The sequence below is a fragment of the Crinia signifera genome, chromosome 4 (assembly GCF_055691185.1).
Source record: "Crinia signifera chromosome 4, ASM5569118v1, whole genome shotgun sequence".
Taxonomy (NCBI): Eukaryota; Metazoa; Chordata; class Amphibia; order Anura; family Myobatrachidae; genus Crinia; species Crinia signifera.
In genome coordinates this window covers 13,697,871-13,719,343 of record NC_139220.1, presented here as the reverse complement: position 1 = coordinate 13,719,343, position 21,473 = coordinate 13,697,871, and the positions used below count along the sequence as shown (strand labels likewise).

The 21,473-nt window shown below is 45.5% G+C and overlaps 1 protein-coding gene across 2 annotated transcripts; it reads left to right on the top strand.

Annotated features, from left to right (window-relative positions):
• Positions 1 to 419: 419 nt before the first annotated feature.
• LOC146073748 (solute carrier family 23 member 1-like) lies at positions 420 to 19,599 on the top strand. Of its 2 annotated transcripts, none has more exons than XM_083181152.1 (12): positions 420 to 467; positions 5,383 to 5,541; positions 7,297 to 7,454; positions 8,173 to 8,332; positions 13,497 to 13,678; positions 13,936 to 14,059; positions 15,301 to 15,457; positions 15,820 to 16,073; positions 16,758 to 16,922; positions 17,827 to 17,935; positions 18,441 to 18,536; positions 18,764 to 19,599. In XM_083181152.1, exons 1-12 carry the CDS (start codon positions 435 to 437, stop codon positions 18,991 to 18,993), a joined length of 1,827 nt encoding a protein of 608 aa, XP_083037278.1. In that variant the 5' UTR covers positions 420 to 434; the 3' UTR covers positions 18,994 to 19,599. The 2 variants fall into 2 exon arrangements, with proteins under 2 accessions (XP_083037278.1, XP_083037277.1); XM_083181151.1 differs by lacking the exon at positions 420 to 467 and adding an exon at positions 496 to 882 and having other exon boundaries at positions 18,764 to 19,598.
• Positions 19,600 to 21,473: the final 1,874 nt, after the last annotated feature.

Sequence of the window (21,473 nt, the reverse complement as noted above, 5' to 3'; positions counted from 1 at the left end):
GAACTCGGTCCTCATTACCTCACGCAGTGCATGTTTTGCAGGTCTCCTCACAGAATCACAAGTGTAATAATTAACTCCAGCTGCGGACCTTATAAAATGTGTCTGTGAGTAATTAGTACACCTGTGCACCTGCTGGGTTACATGCACTGTGTGGGGTAATGAGGGCCGAGTTCCCTGACCACTGCTGTAATCTCTCTTCCCACTGCCTGGCACCCTGCAACGGGACACGGGCCTGGTTAAAAAGTACCCACCTCCCTCTCTAAGCATACCTCCCAACACGACCCTCTCCAGGAGGGACACATTGCTCTGCTCCTGGACTTTCCTCTTTATGTATGATTACCATCACCTGTGGTGAAGCACCTTTCTTATTATTAAACCTGTTGAAAACAGGTGATGGTAATCATACATTAAGAGGGAAGTCCAGAAGCAGAGCAATGTGTCCCTCCTGGAGAGGGTCATGTTGGGAGGTACTGTATGTTTCTCTCCAGATTTAGTATTAAAAACCCGCAGTTTCAGCTCTGTCCAGATTTATGTAAGCTGGCAGCTAAACAAGCTGGGCACCAAACCGAATTCATTCATTAGTTAAGCTCATTCCAATGCTCCCTTGCCAGATCACTATTGATATAATGATTAACACCATTGCTTAGCAATCATATGAGGCAATGATCACAGTGATAGTAACAAGTCCCTAATCTCATCTTCCTGGTCTATCAAACATTGACTTGTGTGGCAGAGAGCAGCCTGGGTCTTCCCCTGGCAGTGCTAACATACAGCATTATCTGGCACCTGTGGATGTAACTCCCAGTCCCCACCTCAGACTGTCTCACCTGCAGCCAGGAGATGGACGCAGGAATCAGCGGCTTGGATAACCCTGCGTTTGAGGTCAGAATTTATAACTACAGGCATTGGGGAATCGAGTGCGGAGACAACAAAGTCTACTCTACCTGTAGGATATTAGGTGATGGGAACAAAATTTCAGTAAAAGTTTAGACCCCACAGTAATTATGTTTACACAGGCTTTGGGTAGGTAGAACTGATTCCTGGGAATCTGTAGTGTCAGGCTCTGGGTTTATTTGTGTTACACTTTTATAATTCTTAATTTTGGAAGGTACAAAGGAAAAAAAAAAATATATATCTATAATCTTAATCAGGAGTGCTTCTGAGACAACATTGTACTAACCTTTGAACCTTTTGTCTTTGAGATCTATGCACTTCAAAAGACAATTGTAACCTCCAGTCAGCCTATAGCAGTGGTTCCCAAACTTGGTCCCAACAGCTCACAGGTGCACCCGACAGGTGCACAGTTGTACTAATTTCTAATGGACACGTTTCCCAGGTCACCCGGCAGGTGCACAGGTGTACTCATTACTCACTCCAGATGTCCCGTCCTAATACATTATAGGCAACTCTCTAAAGTTACAGGATATGTGTCCAGGCTGTATAACACAACTCTGAAAATAACCCACAATTGTGTTCCCCTTGTGGTTATTCTATGGTGGGAGGGCTATGTACTAATGGTGGCCCCACATGGTGCGATGATCGTTTAGTTCACAACGCATCGCATGTAGTTCCAATCGCACTGTGCTCCAGCGCATCGCATACTGTACTAGATTGCATCACTTCTAGTTCAAATCGCGCACTGTTTTAGTGTATCGTATGTGATATAGACTACATGCGGCGCAATCTAGTACAAAACGCACATATCGCACCGTATGTGGGCACCTTTACTAATGGAGAGAGATACCAGGCGGCGGGAGATAAAGTCCAAGCCAGTCAGCTCCAACTGTCATTTTTTCAAACAATATGACAGTTAGGGGCTATTTTTATCACTCTCCACTTTATCCTCACTCTCCAAGGGGTAGTACATACTGCCAGTTAGCCAAAGAGGGTGACAGGCACAATAGCGCACTACAGATGGGGAGATGTATCGACGGGTGGAGAAGTAACCCATAATAACGAATCAGTGTATCAAGCACTTTCCATAAAATGACAGGTAACAGCTGATAGATGGCAACGTCTCTTCTCATCAGAAGGCTCAATACATTTCCCCCAGAGAGTGAAAACAAATATCTTTTTATTAAAAGTAATGTAGAGGGGCGGAATTGTCCCAGGATTCTGTGGGGGGAGATATATCAAGCCTTGTAAAGAATGGATACGTTTCCCATAGCAACCAATTACTTTCTGCATTCTATTTTATTGCCTGTACTTAAAGATGCTACATCAAAGTTGATTGGCTGCTGTGGGCAGCTTCTCCACCTATCCCCTTCTCCACAAAAGGCTTGATACATCACACAGTGGTCTATGCACTTAGGGGCATACTAGCTATGTGTGTAGGGACCATTAAGCCTTAATAAGTGATCAAGCGGAAAGTGATAAAGAGAGGTAAAGTACCAGCCAATCAACACCTGCCATTTATCAAACACAGCCTGTAACATGACAGGAGCTGATTGGCTGGTATACTTTATCACAATTTATCTCTCTCCAACTTCTAGTGCTCTGCAACTTTCAAAACGTAAGCAGTTTCTCTTCCCTGCCTAAGGTGTTGCTCTCTGCGGTGATGCGTCTAGCACAGTGTGGTCTGTATTTCAGCACCGATATACAGGCCAGACTGTGCTAGAAATATCACATCACAGAATGACACCTCAGACGTGTAAGAGGAACTACGCGAGTTGTAAAAGTTGCAGGGTGCTAGAAGGAAGGGAAACTGTGAGTTGACATTTTTTTTTCCCACAAGAATATTTTTGTCTTTTTCTTGGATTCTGCTCCCATAAATACGACCTTATTAGAGGAATGTGTTGTATATAGAGTTCTAACATCTACTGTACGTGTGTTGTAGTAACATGAGGAGCGTGGAAAATGTGTCTCGGAAGTAATCATACGTGCTTGTATCAGGCGTAGGCGTAGCAAAAGAATTAATACAAGCACACGTGTGTTTTCACATGTTCAGGGACATTTCCTCCGGATCACATGGGGAAAATGATCAGCGTTGGTTCGCACTAGTGAGATAAAGGACTAGTATTGCCGTAATCAGCAAATTAGGTATTGCTGAGAGCAATAGATAACCGTGCAACCCAAGTAAATGATTAGGTTACATCAATGGGCGTTTGTAGCTGGGCACACCCTCAGCGCCACGGCCAACGGGACCCGGCTGAACCTGGCAGCAGAATAATCCAATTTGTTGGTCCGATCGGGCTACCTATCAGGGGTTCTCAAACTCGGTCCTCAGGACCCCCCACAGTTCATGTTTTCCAGGTCACCCGACAGGTGCACAGGTGCGCTCATTACTCACTGACATGATTTAAAAGATCCACAGGTGGAGCTAATTATTTCACTTGAGATTCTGTGAGGAGACCTGCAAAACATGCACTGTGTGGGGTCCTGAGGACCGACTTTGAGAACCTGTGATCTAAAATCCAGTAGTTCTCTCTCATGCTGGGTCTAATTCTGATCCTGAAGGATCTGCGGTGGTATATGACCATTTGGTCGACATGCATTTGGTCGACCACTGAAGGTCGATACGGCTTACGTCAACACAGGAAATAGGTCGACATGGCTAAAGTCAACAGGGTTGGAAGGTCGACAAAAGCATTCGTTCAACAACGCCAAGGTCGACAGTGAAAAGGGCGACATGGGTGTTTCACTTTTTCCTTTGTTGAGCCGACTTATGCCGACGGGCGGTATTTAAGCCCCTGCCACCCACTAGGGCGTGGAGGAAGAATAGGATAGTGCCTGAAGCATGGCGAGTGCAGCGGTACACATTAACGGCGTCCATGTCGGCTATATCGACATTTGGGATGAAAAAAAGTGAAAAACTCATGTCGACATTTTTACTTTGTCATGTGTCGACTTAAGCCATGTCAACCTTCAGTGGTCGACTATCAATGCATGTCGACATAATGAATATGTCCGTGATTGACAGTCTGCAGGTGGCAGGGAAGATGAGGCGTGTGGCTTCCATCTTGGGGGAGTGCAGAGGACAAGATCTCCTTTTGAAAATGACACAATAGATGCCCCCCCCCCCCCCCCCCCTCCAAAAGAATTGCAGACACCCTTGTATTCTCTCCCCCCACCCCCTAGGAACCTGCTGGTTGTCAGGGGATAACCCCCAGGACACCCCCCCCCCCCCCCCCCACTGGTCTGCAGTCCCATCAGGGGTTCTGCTTATTGTCAAGACCCCCCCTTCAGCCACTGCCGTGTCTCTCCCAAAATGGCTGCCACCACCTCTAGTATCCCTATAATAACTGTTTTCTCTGATGTGGCAGCCATTCTGTGAAGGACATTTTCAATGGGAGCAGGTGCTACAGTGTCTGTAGGTCCTGGCAGCAACAATAGCCTCCACAGACCCATAGCAACAACCAGCATGGCCCTTGTTAGCAATGTTCTCCGTCATACTGCATGATGGAGACCATGGAGGACATTGTTAATGACCCACGGGAGCGCATGTATCATTAACAATATAGTGAGTACACACTAGACATTATGCACAAAAATATTGTTATTGTGTATATCGTTAACAATAATCCTCTAGTGTGTCCACACACCATTAGGATTTGGTAAAATACAGCTGTGGCTGGGTATGTCCTGCTTTTTAAACTGGATATGCTGGCAGGAATGCCTGGGTCCTTTGAAAGATCTGATCAGAGCCCCTTGGGACAGCTCTGTGGGTGCTTGGACACTCCCAATATTTCTGCTGCCCGGGGAGGTGTATCAAATCTTGAATTGAGAAAAAGGGTGAGATGCATCAAGACATGGAAAAAGATAGGGTGACAAAATGGAGAGTGATTAAGTACCAGCCAATCAGCTCCCAACTTGTCATGTCAAAGGCTGTGAAAAATAACAGGAGCTGATTGGTTGATGGTTTATCACTCTCTATTCTCTCACTTTTAAGGCTTAGTACATTTCAACCTCAAAGTGGTGAGACGCCCAATTAGCTTCTAACTGTCATTATACAGGCTGTGCCCACACATGGAACGTTTTGTACTAGATACGTTCCGTTACAACGGCGTGCGATTGGAACTAGATGCAATGCGATGAAATACAAAATATGTACTGCCTCCCGACAGTCGGGATTCCGACAGTCAATACACCGATGTCGGAATCCCAACTGTTAAAACCCTGACAATCAGGATCCCAATTGGCAGGTGACTTTCTCCCTCTTACTGATCCACGACCCCCATGGCAAGCGCCGCGAGTACGCAAGAAGATTTGTCGCGTTCATCCAGCTGTCTCAGTTCCGGCAGTCGGCATTTTGACATCGGACTAATGACTGTCGGAATCCACCACTGTTGACGCACTATACCCCACCCCTTGATACAAGGTACTAAAAAAGCAAAAGCTTCCTGTCTAGCGCCCCCTATTTACACTTTCTCTCGCCCTTGCCAGATTCAAGATGCCAATCAATACAGCACCAAGTCTTCATTCAGTGCCAAAGGCTCAGGACAGGAGGAGAAAAAGAAAATCCTTGACAATGACCGGAACAAGCTGGCGTACACGGTGACCGACGTGCCACCTTGGTACCTGTGCATCTTTCTAGGTATCCAGGTAATGGAGGAGAAAAACATACAGCAACAAAATCCAATAAAGGGCGCGATACTTAAGGTGGCCATACACACACAGATTTATCTGCAGATCTGTCTGGTTGGAACAAAAACATGGTTATGGATGAGAGCAAATTACAGTTGACCATTTGCTTGGAAAACTGACAAACTGTCACTCATCCATAACCATGTTTTTGTTCCAACCAGCCAGATCTGAAGATAAATCTTACTAGTGTATGGGCACCTTTAGTCATACACATGTCCAACCACGGCAGATGGTGCGCAAGTGTCACACCATGCCTACATACTACTGCGGAGGGTACAGGAGCCCCGGTTTGCTCAGTGAGCAGCCAGATCGCGGTGGAACGGGACATTGGGGTTCTGCTGCGTTGGAACGGGACATTGGGGTTCTGCTACGGTGGAATGGGACATTAGGGTTATGCTGCGGTTGGGGTTATGCTGCAGTGGAACATGACATTAGGGTTATGCTACGGTGGAATGGGACATTAGGGTTATGCTGCCGTTGGGGTTATGCTAGTGTGGAACGGGACATTAGGGTTATGCTGTGGAGGAACGAGGCATTAGGGTTATGCTGCGGTGGACGGGACATTGAGGTTATGCTGTGGTGGAACGAGGCATTAGGGGTATGCTGTGGTGGAACGGGACACTGGGGTTATGCTGCGGTGGAACGGGACACTAGGGTTATGCTGCGGTGGAATGGGACATTAGGGGTTATGCTGCGGTGGAACGGGACATTAGGGTTATGCCGCCGTGAATCGGGACATTGGGGTTATACTGCCGTGGAACGGGACATTAGGGGTATGCTGCGGTGGAACAGGACATTAGGGTTATGCTGCGGTGGAACGGGACATTAGGGGTATGCTGCGGTGGTACGGGACACTAGGGTTATGCTGCGGTGGAACGGGACATTAGGGTTATGCTGCGGTGGAACGGGACATTAGGGGTATGCTGCGGTGGAACGGGACATTAGGGTTATGCTGCGGTGGAACGGGACATTAGGGTTATGCTGTGGTGGAACGGGACATTAGGGGTATGCTGTGGTGGAACGGGACATTGGGGTTATGCTGCGGTGGAACGGGACACTAGGGTTATGCTGCGGTGGAACGGGACACTAGGGTTATGCTGCGGTGGAACGGGACATTAGGGGTTATGCAGCGGTGGAACGGGACATTAGGGTTATGCCGCCGTGGAACGGGACATTGGGGTTATGCTGCCGTGGAACGGGACATTGGGGTTATGCTGCCGTGGAACGGGACATTGGGGTTATGCTGCCGTGGAACGGGACATTGGGGTTATGCTGCCGTGTAACGAGACATTGGGGTTATGCTGCCGTGGAACGGGACATTGGGGTTATGCTGCCGTGGAACGGGACATTGGGGTTATGCTGCCGTGGAACGGGACATTGGGGTTATGCCGCGGTGGAACGGGACACCGGGGTTATGCCGCGGTGGAACGGGACACCGGGGTTATGCCGCGGTGGAACGGGACACTGGGGTTATGCTGCGGTGGAACGGGGCTTTAGGGTTTTATTTGCAAGAAAGATGATGGTGTTGAAAGCTGGATGGGAGTTTGCAAACCTGCATCCAAGACATAACTGAAAACTGCGCCAAAGACTAAGAAGCCCTGGATTAGCGGAATCAGCAGCCACCAGAGCAGATCTAAAGATTACTGGAGCCTACAGTCTATTACCCTATCATTATTGCACCACACTCATCCGTCCTCTCTCTATATCCCGCAGCATTACCTGACCGCACTGGGGGGCATTGTCGCCATCCCCCTGATCCTGTCTAAGGACCTCTGCTTGACTCACGACCACCTGACGCAGAGTCACCTGATCAGCACTATTCTCTTTGTCTCTGGGATTTGCACCCTCCTGCAGGTTCTGTTTGGGGTCAGGTAATGTCAGACTTTACAGTACATTGCACGATGGCAGCTGTCACACTGACACTATTGGGAATAACTGATGAATGAAGGAATGAACATGAAATGTTTTACAATATCGATGTACCAATGAGGATGTGTGATGCCCATTTACAGCAAACCTGTCAACTTAATAATACAATTTGCACCATCCAATGGGTGGCGCAACTGTCACAGCCCCGCCCACCTCAATATACACAGCGGGTATTCTAAAGAATTGAAAGTTAACGCATTCCGCCGCTTTTTTGCAGCAAAAGGCTTTGATGGTTTGATTCCCGCCATGTCCCTTCCCACCTTGTAACAGACAAGTGTTCTGTAGGAGAATGGCTGGGGGAAATTTACTAAGATGGGAGTTGTATTTCACATGAGATGTTGCTATGGGCAACCAATCAGAATCTACTTCTAGAAGATAGATAGCAACCTCCCATGTGAAATAGAAGGACCTTAACCTCTTCAGCGCAGGGCAGGATGCAGGGAGAATTCATTAAGGATGGGCTCTGTTACATGGTGATTATCATCAAATTATTTTTCTCCCCATCGCTAATAAAAGTCGGTCTACACTGGCTTTTTTTTTATTCCGGCCTCTATCCGCCGAATTAGGCCACGCCTATCTTTCAACACCTTCCCGTTAGCTGGGGTGGGGGTCAGTGGCGGTGTCACTCACTATGATTTATCGCTGGTGTTCTATCTGCAGGTTGCCGATCTTGCAGGGAGGAACTTTTACCTTCCTCACGCCGACTCTGGCCATGCTGTCCCTTCCCAAGTGGCGATGCCCAGAATGGACCCAAAACGCCACCCTGGTGAATGTCACGTCTCCGGAGTTTGTGGAAGTTTGGCAGTCGCGGATACGGGAGGTACAGTGACGTGTTGTCACCAGTGGTAACGTGTCATGTGTAATCTTTTATAGATGAGCGTCAATAACATAAAAGTTTTATTGTGTACTTTACCATCTTCACCTCGGCTGTATAATAATGTTTATTAGACCTATTTATACACAGCTGAGGTTTATTCAGTCATTCAATCAGAGGCTGGCGGACAGTTTAAAGGGGAAAGGTGCCGGTAAAAGTGAATTTTATCATTACGGTGAGTGGCGCTTTGTGCGCATAAACCGTGTACGCGAGGCTGCTGCCATGGAAACTCGCGGCTAACTAAAACTAGTTTATATAGAACACAGACGTCGCTTCATGCAAATTCAGAGAGTACGGGTTCAGTTTACAAAAGCTTTTAAAAATGAAAAGAGATGATGTCACTCATGGCAACCAATCAAATTCTATGGGGGTGTAATCAATATGGCATTCCTACTGTCCGAAGGTCCACACAGTCTGACTCCTGGGACGTTTTTTTGTTCGATCCGACCCTCTGACCCCAACCCATGTAGTGATACTTGCTAACAGGATGAGATTATTAAGGAATTTCCCTTTTGAAATGATTCTGTGAAATTACTCTTTTGTGTGGTAAATGATTTCACAACAGAAAGTGAAAGCGATTTTTGCAGTGACGCTGATCTGTCTCAAACTTGGTGGATATGGAGAGAGGGAGCTGTGAAGACAGAGATTGGAAATACGAGCAGATAGGGACTGGGGGTGGGAAGTTTGAGCTAAAAACTGTCGCAGCTCAAAGTGAATCATTTTGACAGGCTTTTAACTAGTAAATATATATATATATATATATATATATATATATATATATATATATACAGAGAGAGAGAGAGGGATGATACAATTAATTTTTTTCCCCTCAAAATTCTACACCCAATCCCCATAATGACAACGTGAAGAAAGTTTTTTTGGAGATTGTAGTATTCAAACTAAAAAACTATAAAAAAAAAAATGTACATAAGTATTCACAGCCTTTGCTCAATACTTTGTTGATGCACCTTTGACAGCAATTACAACCTCAAGTCTTTATGACTATGATGCCACGAGCTTGGCACACCTGTCTTTGGGCAGTTTCGCCCATTCCTCTTTGCAGCGCCTCCCAAGGTCCATCAGGTTGGATGGGAAGCGTTGGTGCACGGCCATTTCCAGATCTCTCCAGAGATGTTTGATCGGATACAAGTCTGGGCTCTGGATGGGCCACTCAGGGACAGTCACAGAGTTGTCCTGAAGCCGCTCCTGTGATATCTTGGCTGTGTGCTTAGGGTCGTTGTCCTGCTGAATGAGGAACCGTCGCCCCGGTCTGTGGTCAGGAGCGCGATGGAGCAGGTTTTCATCCTGGTTGTCTCTGTACATTGCTGCATTCATCTTCCCCTCTATCCCGACCAGTCTCCTTGTTCCTGCCGCTGAAAAACATCCCCACAGCATGATGCTGCCACCGCCATGCTTCACTGTAGGGATGGTATTGGCCTGTTGATGAGCGGTGCCTGGTTTCCTCCAAACATGACGCCTGGCATTCACACCAAAGAGTTCAATCTTTGTCACATCAGACCAGAGAATTTTGTTTCTCATGGTCTGAGAGTCCGTCAGGTGCACTTTTTGTGGTACTTGTGTAGTTTCACGGCGGCAGCCTAACCTACGTTTGAATCTACATTGTCAGCGTAGCCCAACGGCTGCCTTACTTGGGGGGTTCGGTAACAGGGGGTGCGGTGCAATAAAGGACGCATTTTCCAGTGCTCCATGTTACATACTGGCAAATGCCTCCATTTCAAACCCCCACTATCCACGCCAGACCGATGCATGGCGAGCGGACATGGTACACGTCCTCCCGTCTTGTTCATACCCCCACTATCCACGTCGACGTGTTGATTTTATAAAGTGTAGTGAGCCCGAAGCGTGGCGAGCAGATGCGGATTACTTGACGTGTATTCCACTGCACTCGCCACGCTTTGGGCTCAATGGCTCGCTGTGCTCGCCACACTTTATAGAATCAACTCCACGCCGACGTGGATAGTGGGGGTATGAATAAGTCGGGAGGACGCGTACCGTGTCCCCTCGCGGGGCTCGCCATGCTTCGGGACGGCGTGGATAGTTTGGGTGTTTCAGGAACACATTCAAACCTGTCATGTCAGGCAGGTTAAAATGGTCAATGGTTCCCACACAATGTAATAAGCGCTGACTGACTACGTTAACTATGTAAACTCCGGCTAGCCGCTAAAGCGCAGGAACAGATACTGACAGGGACGCCTGACTGACTACGCTTACTACTTAAGCGGCCGCAGGAACACTGCGCTGATTCTGACGTAACTGCCACCGTGAAACTACACAAGTACCCTTTTTTTTACTAAGGAGTTGCTTCTGTCTGGCCACTCTACCATAAGGGACAGACTGGTGGATTGCTGCAGAGATGGTTGTCTTGGGAACTTGGTCACCTCCATTACTAGGGCCCTTCTCCCTCGATCGCTCAGGTTAGACGGCCACCCAGCTGTAGAAAGAGTCCTGGTAGTTCAGAACTTCTTCCATTTATGGATGTTGGAGGCCACTGTGCTCATTGGGACCTTCAAAGCAGCAGATATTGGCCCTTATTCTGGTTCAATCGCAAAGGCAAATTCCTTCTCAAATGGACAAAACCATGTGCACCGCAAGTGGGGCAGATGTAACATGTGCAGAGAGAATTAGATTTGGGTGGGGTTTTATTTAAAAGTGAGATCTATATTGCAGTGTAGAAATAATGCAGTCAGTATTTTCCCTGCACAGAAACTATATAACTCACCCAAATCTAATTCTATCTGCACATGTTACATCGGCCTCCCTGCAGTGCACATGGTTTTGTCCATTTGAGAAGGAATTTGCCTTTGCGAGTGAACCAGAATAAGGGCCATTTTTCTGTACCTTCCCCCAGATTTGTTCTTCGAGACAATCCTGTTTTGGAGATCTACAGACAATTCTTTTGACTTCACGCTTGGTTTGATCTTCATGGCAAAAGCTGTGAATACTTACGTGATTTCTTAGTATTTTATTTGTAATAAATTTGCAAAAATCTCCTCATCTTTTTGTCACATTATGGGATACTGTGTGAAGGGGGAAAAATTAATTTATTCCATTTTGGAATAAGGCTGTAACATAACAAAATGTGGAAAAAAGTTAATAGCTGTATAATTGGATGCATCTATTTTATGTAATGAAGGAACGGTCCTGCTCATCCTCATATACTGCTCCGTTGAGCTATACATCCATTATCTAAACATAAAGGGTAAGCTGAGAGAAATCATTTACCTGTGCTATATAATAATGTACAGAACTGAAAAACACCAACAGCGATAAATAATTAATATAGAGCCACTGAACTTGTAAATTAAAAGTGACTAATAAAACAAAAATGTATATATATAAATCTATCTATTTACTAATGCTGGCCACACATCAGACCAACTTTCCTCCAACCATCCAACTAGCTGGTTGGATGGAATAAAAATCTGGTACTGGATAGGACCAAATCTGAAAATGGACAACAACTGTCACTCAGACAATTTACTGGAGAAACATAGAATTGTACGGCAGATAAGAACCATTTGGCCCATCTAGTTTGCCCCTTTTTTTACCCTTCAGGTAATCTCAACCCTTTTTAATCCTTATTTCTTTGTAAGGATATTCATATGCCTATCCCAAGCATGTTTAAATTGTTCTACTGTCTTAGCCTCTACCACCTCTGATGGGAGGCTATTCCACTTATCCACTACCCTTTCTGTGAAGTAATTCTTTCTAACATTTCCCCTGTAGTTGGACCTAATTGATTTAAACAATTTCACTGAAAGTTTTTGTCCATTCTCCTGAGTTTGAGAGCAAACTACTTATTGGCATTTGCCTCCATACAGTACCAGATATTCAGTCCAACCAACCAACTAGTTGGATGGTTGGAGGAAAGTTGGTCTGATGTGTGGCCAGCATTAGCCTTGGGGAGAGATACATATGTTACAGAAGGTTGTGTTAAAACAAATTACAATTAGGAGCTTATTAATTAGACCCCACAGTCTCCTTGTTTAATATGTTAGAAATTATCTTAATTACAGCGGGGTAGCTTTGTTTGGGGCGCCCCCCCACCGTTAATGGGGGGGGCGCTCTTCCTTCCCGCCCGTCCGCCCCCCCGTGCCCCCTCCCCCAATTGCTGCATGCTTACCTATCCGCTCGTCCTGGCTCCCCTCCTGGCTTCAATAAATTCTATGCAGACGGACCACGATAAAATGGCCGCCCCCATGCCGCAGACAGTTTCAGAGAACAGTCTGCTTTATGGGGCGGCCATTTTATCGTGGTCCGTCTCCATAGCATTGATTGAAGCCAGGAGAGGAGCCGGGACGCGCGGACAGGTAAGCATGCGGGGGATGGGGGACGGGGGGATTACTATAGCACCGCAGCCCCCCGGCGCCCCCATATGCACAGCGCCCCCCCCCCCCCGTGACCGCTGGGGCTGCGGTGCTATAGTTACGCCACTGCTTAATTAGTCTAGTAAGTCAGCCAGTGTACAATGGAAGTGTATATAAAGAGAATGCTCTGTAATGTATAATTGCCAGCACCTGTGGGGAGCTAGGTTATTGATAAGAAAGGTGTTTAATCACAGGTGATGGCAATCATACATTACCAGGGAAGGCCAGGAACAGAGCGTTTTCTCCCTCATGGAGAGGGTGAGGTAGGCAAGTATGGTTTTCTCCCTGACCAATCCTGGACCACTACAATGCAGCATGTAAGATTCAGCTGCAGGGAAGTGACCTGGCTGTAATGTATACTGCAATGTGTGTCCAAAATTAAATATAGGGTTATTATTGGGGATTCTAGTAAAAGAGGTATAAAAAAAACCCTGCACATTGACCGCTACAGTTATGCAGAAGAGGCCATGTTCCCTTGACTTGAACCTTAGTGTTAGGGACCTACCAAACGAGGTCACCTGGTTGTGGTTGGTTGGGCCATATTGATGACCTCAAATTTATTACAGGGTTATTCTAAGCATTCTGTTTATTATTATAAGTCTGCACCTGCATTTTCTCTTTTTTTTTTTTTGTCCTGTGCGGAAGAGGCCAAAGGTCAATACTTGCCTGGCCGGTATGTTCCTGGTAACCCTCAACCGCCCTCTCTATTGCATCATTTTCAGGTTCAAGGAGCCATCATGGTCGCGTCCTGCTTCCAAATCTTTGTTGGATTTTCTGGTTTGATCGGGTTCCTCATGAGGTTCATCGGGCCCCTGACGATCGCTCCCACAATCACCTTGATAGCACTGCCACTCTTCCAGTCCGCTGGTGGAGATGCCGGGACCCACTGGGGGATATCCGCCATGTAAGTCGAGGCAACCCAACTGGTCAAAGCTGCTTTGAAACGGCGCTAGGCAATAATACAAGCGAAGAACCAAACAATTCCCCATCTTATTATTAGTTTGTAAATTTGAGGATTCCCTGTTAGAACTTTTGAAACCTGTAAGAGGGTGGATGAGATGAGATGTTGGGGTTTAGGTGAATTTTAGCTACTTCTGTTGTATCATTGTGGCTGCGCTTGCCAAAAACAATCTAAATTATCTGTATATTAATGTCTTGCAGGACTACTTTCTTCATAGTTTTGTTCTCCCAGTATCTAAAAAATATACCATTGCCGATTCCGTATTACTCGAAAAGCATCCGGAAGTGGCAGTATTCCAAGTCCTACGTCTTCCAGATCTTCCCAGTAAGTCTGCCTTGATAACCGATTTACTTCTAGAGATGTAGGGCCTACGGATCAATCCGCCTGTATACAGAGCCTACAGAACAATCCACCTTCAGCCAAATGACGCAATTACACCGGGTTACACTGAAGTGGCTGTTGTAATGTGAAACAGCAGTGCAGCGGCACAGGAGTGCAGGTCTACATAAAACACACACACACACACACACACACACTGTTTAACAGTTCTTTTAGTCCATTTTAGTGTGATGCCTTGGGATGATTTGGCTGGGCTGGTTCGGGGGGTGTCCCATGACCCAGACTTGAACCATTTTAATGTTAGGGACTTATTTGATGAGGTTAGGTGGATGTGGTGGGTAGGCCCATAACCCTGGCCAAGATTATGCAAAAAAAGCTCTAATTATTGCAAAATGTATTACCTGCATCTTATTCCCCTTTGTGTGTAATCTGGGGTTGTCAAAGTAATCAAGAAAAAAACACCCAAAACCGCTAATAGGTTGGCTTGCAAAGCACATTTGGTTTGATAAAGGTCAAAACCATGTGCACTGCAGGTGGGGCAGATGTAACATGTGAAATGTAACATGTCAAATCTGAATTGCAATGGATAAAGAAACAGCCAGTATTTACCCTGCACAGAAATAAAATAACTCACCCAAAATCTAACTCTCCTGTTACATCTGCCCCACCTGCAGTGAACATGTTTTTTTCTATTAGCAAACCAAATGTTCTTTGCAAGCCAACCTTAGTCGCCCCTTTTAGTCTGTAGTCCCTCCAGGATCCAGGTCCTTGTGGTCTGACAGCGCTACATCTCGCCTGGGTCCAGCTACGTTTTTATTCCAATGACCCGGTTAATCTTTGCATGTAGCGTTGTACTTATCACGGTCTAGCCACGTTTCTTGTTCAGCTGCGGTCACATACATCCCACGTGTGCTCCTGCAGCAGCAATGGTGATGAGGAATTAATTGACTGGAGCCTGGTAGAAACGGTGATCTCCCCGTCTACAAAATCATCCCCCATTATATATACAGTGACTTCTCTACTGAGGAGCTACATGCAGACCTGATAAGAGCACGCCAGTTTCTGAATGCTGCCCCTCTACTCTAATAACAACTAGCGTCATGTGGAGAGTGGCCTAGGGCCTGTTCCCCCATATGCAGGACCTTTGCACATATGGGGCGGGATGCTTCAGCAGTCATTTTGAGATCAAACCACCAAAAATAACATCTCTCTTCTTGCCCCATTAGGTACTCCTTGGCATTTCCATCTCTTGGCTGATCTGCTACGCTCTGACCGCCACCAACGTCCTGCCATCAAGGCCCGAGAGCTACGGGTATTTTGCCCGTACGGACTTGAAAGGAAATGTTTTGTCTGAAGCTCCGTGGTTTCGCTTCCCCTATCCAGGTACCGGCGGTTTTCGTTCATGCATTTTAACATTATGAGGTTCAACAGAATGTTCGTGGCGCGTTTGGTATGAAGACCTCGGCACACCTAGACGTTGAGGTCTCCAATGAGTTGTCTGAAGTTTAAATCTCAAACCAGTAACAGTTGGAAGCCACATTTTTATGGACCAACTGTAGTTTAATAAACGTGTAACTGTCAACAGTTGTAGTACCCTCATTGACGTATTCTCATTTAAATCATGTGAGCGTCACTATAAACTTTGTAAGGTGATCTCTGGGTTTTATTTTTGTTTAAATCTAGACTAAAATTCCTAAAAAAAGTCAACAAAATCATAATTTACATGCATTACCTTTATATTGTAGGCCAGTGGGGAACACCGACCGTCAGCCTGGAGGGGGTATTCGGGATTTTAGCTGGAGTTATTTCATCCATGGTTGAGTCGGTGGGCGACTACCACGCATGTGCGCGCCTTTCCGGGGCACCACCCCCTCCGAGACATGCCATAAACAGAGGAATCGGGATAGAAGGGATTGGCTGCTTACTGGCGGGAGCCTGGGGTACAGGAAATGGAACCACCTCCTACAGTGAGAATGTTGGCGCCCTTGGAATCACCAGGGTGAGTGTTCTGGGGGTCCCCCTAACATGGCGATGACCACTGAATTTTCCCCAGATATAAAGCGCAAACGGGCATCACAACCGTCAAAAAAAGAACATTGGCCCTCTCTGGTTTGAATGAGGATGAGAAGTGTACGTTCTTTAGATAAATTTGGAAAACTTTGTTTTCCTTAGTAATTTTTGGAAGAGAGTTATCAAAGCTTAGAGAAAGATTAAATTGGAGATATACAATTATTGTTAAAAAATCATCTGGATTTTTGTCTGATATTTTTTTGGGGGTAATTCTATTATCTTACAAAACCCCCACAGGTTCAATGAAACCTGTGTGAATTTTCACATTTGCATCCCCTAAAGTCGGCGCTTATTGGAGATTTTGTTACGCATGCCTGAGGCAGGTAAAACAAAATCACTGATAGCCTGGGCTGAATCTGTTACTCTCCAAAGTGGAAAGAGTTTAAGTACCAACCAATCAGCTCTTAACTTCACAGACAGGGCTTTTCTATCCATACTAACATTCCTTGGCATAAAGAACTTCCTAGCATATAGTTCTAGCCTATAGGGCCTTTGTAATATGGCCCTCCCCTTGTTGCGATACGGCCAATCTCATCATGCAAGGCGTTTGTAAAAACACAATATTCACTTGGGCCCAAGAGCACCAACTATCCGGTCTGCCTTTGTCTTTCAGGTTGGGAGTCGGATGGTGATAATTGTTGGGGGGATTCTGATGCTCCTAATGGGCATGTTCAGCAAAATTGGTGCAATATTTGCAACTATACCGACCCCGGTTATTGGCGGAATGTTCCTGGTAATGTTTGGAGTAATAGCGGCTGTGGGGATGTCTAATCTGCAGGTGAGTAGAAAGATACACTGAACTGAGAACTATAAATCGTACACATCACATAGAGTGTATCCCATATACGTCATTCTCAGCTGATGTTCTTTAAATCATCGCATTGAATGTGCTGTCACATTGCATCTTGTGTTCCCAGCTTTGGCACATCATTATTATCAACTGTCCTATAGTAGACGCAAAAGATACCCGCAACAGGGCCACATGCGTGTTTCTGCAGGTGGGCATGAGCCCTGTCAGTGTAAACGTGCCCGTACTCTACTCTGCCAATGTTTATTGCCCCTGCCCTTCCACATGTCATCTCTCCAGGCACAGGCGAGCGTAAGTGGCAGAACTGTGCCAGTCTGCAGGTGCCAGTGTTGGCTTTTTGGCATGTGCAGTGAGATCACTGATTATACCCTACATAAACTGGTGTACATCAACACCCCCATCCTTATACAACGGGCAAAACCAGGGTCCTCAAAACAGGATAGTTGGTAATAGTAAAAAACAAGCTCCAATCGTTATCTGGACCATTCCTTGTACTACTGGGTGCAGTACGGACTGTGTAATGGTTAGCATTACTACCTCACTGTGGTTTTGGGTTCGATTCTCATCACAGCCATATCTGTGTGGAGTTTGTATTTTCTCCCCGTGCTCCCTGGGTACTTCATCTTCCCAATTCTATGTTTCTACATCTGAAGGGAAAATCCACCAGTATTTCTGAAGGTTGAATGAGCAGAAAGTTATACAAGGCTGACACTTTAAGGCCAAAATTCTATTAATAAATGAATTGACCAACCAATTGTAAACATGGTATACGTTCCTTAAAAACCATCAAGTGTTACCTATATGGAGACTGGGGACCTCAAGGCCTGAATCTGCTTTATGATGTTAATCATTAATCTGCATTTTTTTTTTTAAGTATGCGGACATGAATTCCTCGAGAAACATATTCATAGTTGGATTCTCCATATTCTGCGGACTTACTATTCCGAACTGGGTGACCAATAACGCATCCCTTCTACAGACAGGTAAAAGAGAACCCATTGCTTCGAGACCGATAATGTAGCTGCCAATCGGCTTCAAACTGCCAAGTTACAGGCCGTGTTTGAAAAATGACAGTTGTGAGCTGGGTTGGTACTTTATCTTTCTCCTTTTTAATCACGCACCATGCATCCCGCCCTCTGATCCACTGAGTGCAGTACTACATCTAGGAATCTCATGCGACTTTGGAATCCCCTGGTTTGGGCAGATGTTCCTGCATCCTGAAGGTCCCCGCAGATGAGGCTGGGTAGGAGAATAGGACCTTCTTGGGGAAGAAAGTAGAAAAGATATTGAGGAGGTGACTAGCAGGGGTTAAAGTAATGCCTTGCTCATCTTCGGGCTTAGTTAACGCCTACTGCAACAGCTCTAGTCAGACTTAATAACTGCGACTGGGCTGGTCTAGAACTTTTTAGAATGGTCATAGAGGGTGGAGGAGATCCTTGGAGCCTCTAGACATGACTCTGTACGTAACTTGTCTCCATCTTCTCCCAGGCATTGTTGAGTTGGACCACGTGATCATGGTGCTGTTAACCACAGGAATGTTCGTAGGCGGGTTCCTAGGATTCTTTTTGGATAACACAATACCAGGTATAGTTTCCGTTAAGCCATTCATGTTATCTTCGTACATCCTGTCTTCTTCTCAAACTGTTCCATCATTCCGTCTACCGTCTCTTGCCCACTCTCTTTTTTTTTTCTTTTTGTGGTGAGCTAGTTAATGGCCTCTTAAGACTAAGTCATGACTTTTGGTAGTTGGCTTGGGTGCGGTGCTAAGCCCCCACCATCATCTTCATGACCTGTCTCTTCCGACTTGCCAGGTACAACGGAAGAACGTGGAATTGCCGCATGGAAAGAGATTAACGGAGATGCTGACGATGACTGCCCTGATGTCGGGGATGTCTACGACCTTCCGTTTGGCTTAGGCACCAAGTTCTGCACCTTCTCCTGGCTCCGATACATTCCCTTCTGCCCGAAACCCAAGGAGCTGCCGTTTGTTACTCGCGAGAACCATAACGAACATAACGGCTACACGGAAACCAGGCACTGAGCGTAATCTCCGTGTGGCACATCCGGGAACATTTATTAATGCAGCTTTCTAAAGGTGGCACTGACGTCAGTAGGTTACCTGAAAAGGAAAATGTCCGTATACCTGGGTATTTGAATACTACATAACCCCCAACCCTGGTCAGAATCTGTGTGCAGATCTACGTATGGGGAATTTATAGGCAACTGATGCCGAATTCCAAACTGGAACACCCCATGAGTGGATGGTCACTTTTTCTTAAGCAACGATGGGGACTCGTAACCCGTGCACGGAATGTTTTTGTCTTGAGAGGGATGCTACAGTTCATCAGTATACACCTTGGACAAGGAGAACACTTCGCTCAACCTCGCACCTAACGAGTGCAATTATCATACCGGGACAATGTTTTCAAAACAAGGGGGGACATTTACTAAGACGGGAGTTGTATGTCACATGGGATGTTGCTATAGGCAACCGATCAAAATAACTTCTTATTTATTTAGAAACTTCTAGAAGATAACAGTTAGCATCTGATTGGTTGCCCCTAGCAACATACCATCTGAAATAACACTCAGTAAATTTCCCACAAGGAGTTTGGTGATTACCGAAACGGGAAATAAATCTTGAGCTGAATCTAATATTTGCGATCTTTTTGTTTCTATTTTTGTAGAAAGGGGAAAGGGTGACTCTTCACGATATCCATTCAGATATGGGATATGACTTTCCAGTCCAGGCATGTCCAACGTTGGCCCTCCAGATGTTTTGAAACTACACATCCCAGCATGCTTTGCAATAGTTTTAGCATTCTCTAATAGCAAAACTGTGGCAAAGCATGCTGGGATGTGTAGTTTCACAACATCTGGAGGGCCAACGTTGGACATGCCTGTATCTAGTCAATCCGATATACGAAATTATAAATAGGTAAATGCAGTGTAAAGGTTATGTATACACATTCGGGGTGATTTTGGTTGGTTTCCAAAAGCAAGCTCCTTCTTTAATGGACAAAACCATGCTGCACTGCAGGTGGGGCAGATGTAACAGGTGCAGAGAGAGAGAGTTACACTTGGGTGAGTTATTTTGTTTCTCTGCAGGGTAAATAATGGCTGCTTTATTTTTACACTGCAATATAGATTTCAGTTTGAACACACCCCACCCAAATGTACAGTAACTCTCTCTGCACCTGTTACATCAGCCCCACCTGCAGTGCAGCATGGTTTTGTCCATTAAAGAAGGAGTTTGCTTTTGCATACCAACCACAATAAGGCCCTAAAGCCTTTTTTGGGGGTACATTTATTCTAGAAAGTCTATATACAAGCTTGTTATACCAGGCAGCTGGGAGCTGATTGGCTGGTACTATTATTAATAATACGTGAATTTCCTTGCACCAAATCTTCTATTTTAGGGTTTGACCAATTACCAAATGTTGTTACAAAGTATCTGTCAAATACCAAACCAAATCTTAATGGTGATTTGCATATGAATAATCAACAAGACACGGAAGTTTTAAAATCGTATTTTATTTATTAAATTTTTAACCCAGGGTAGCAAATAACTGTATCCTGCACTTGGAAATAAAGGGTAGATCTATCAAAAGAGAACAAGTGTAGGTGATGCCCTTAGCAATTACATTCAAGCTATTTATTTAATGTAGTGTCCCCGCTGTGCTGTTTCAATGATCCCAATTTCAAAATGGTAAAACGCACCTTGCCCTTAAGTTGGTGTTGCGGTAAAGAAGCCTGCCCTCTGCCATCCCCACCTGCTGCTGCCCTCTGCTGTCTCCACCTGTGCCCACTCTTCCAGATGACACCCCGTCTGTAGTTCACACTCGAAAAAAAAACTACAATATGCATGAGAAATGATCCAGACAGCTGGATTAGTTGCTAATGGCAACACCTCAACTTCTCTTAAGAGATAACTCGCCAGCTTAATGCGGAATCTGCAACGTCCAAATTTAATAAAAATTCCTCCGAATTTGTCCAGATTCCGAACGCAAACAGCGAGTCGTGCATTATCGTTATGGTTTCGGACAATGGTTTCTCAACCATGAAGTAGCCAGCGAGATACATTTAAATCAACTTGAAGTAAACACACCTGTAGCTGCTCTGAATCGGGAATAATCTCCCCCCCCGCTCCGCAAAGCATAACAAAAGAGGAAATTGGCAAAGATTACAAACTATGTTTAACACTGTTTTAAATAATTAAACTGTAATATAAATAATATATTCTTAAAACATATGTACATTTACTTATAAATACTGTTCCTTGTCTGACAACGTAACACAAATGTATAAAACTGTAAACTACACGGCAGAACAAAGAGATACGTATAAACGAAGGAAAGGATTACAGCCAACAGGAAACGAGCTGCAGCTTTTTAACGATAAATATTTAAATATGCATCAGCCCACTGAGAGCGAAGAGTTTTAAACACACATTTCTGATTGGCTGAATTTGTTTAGGTCACATAGGCAGCTCGTATGAGGGTGGTAGACAGACAGTACACA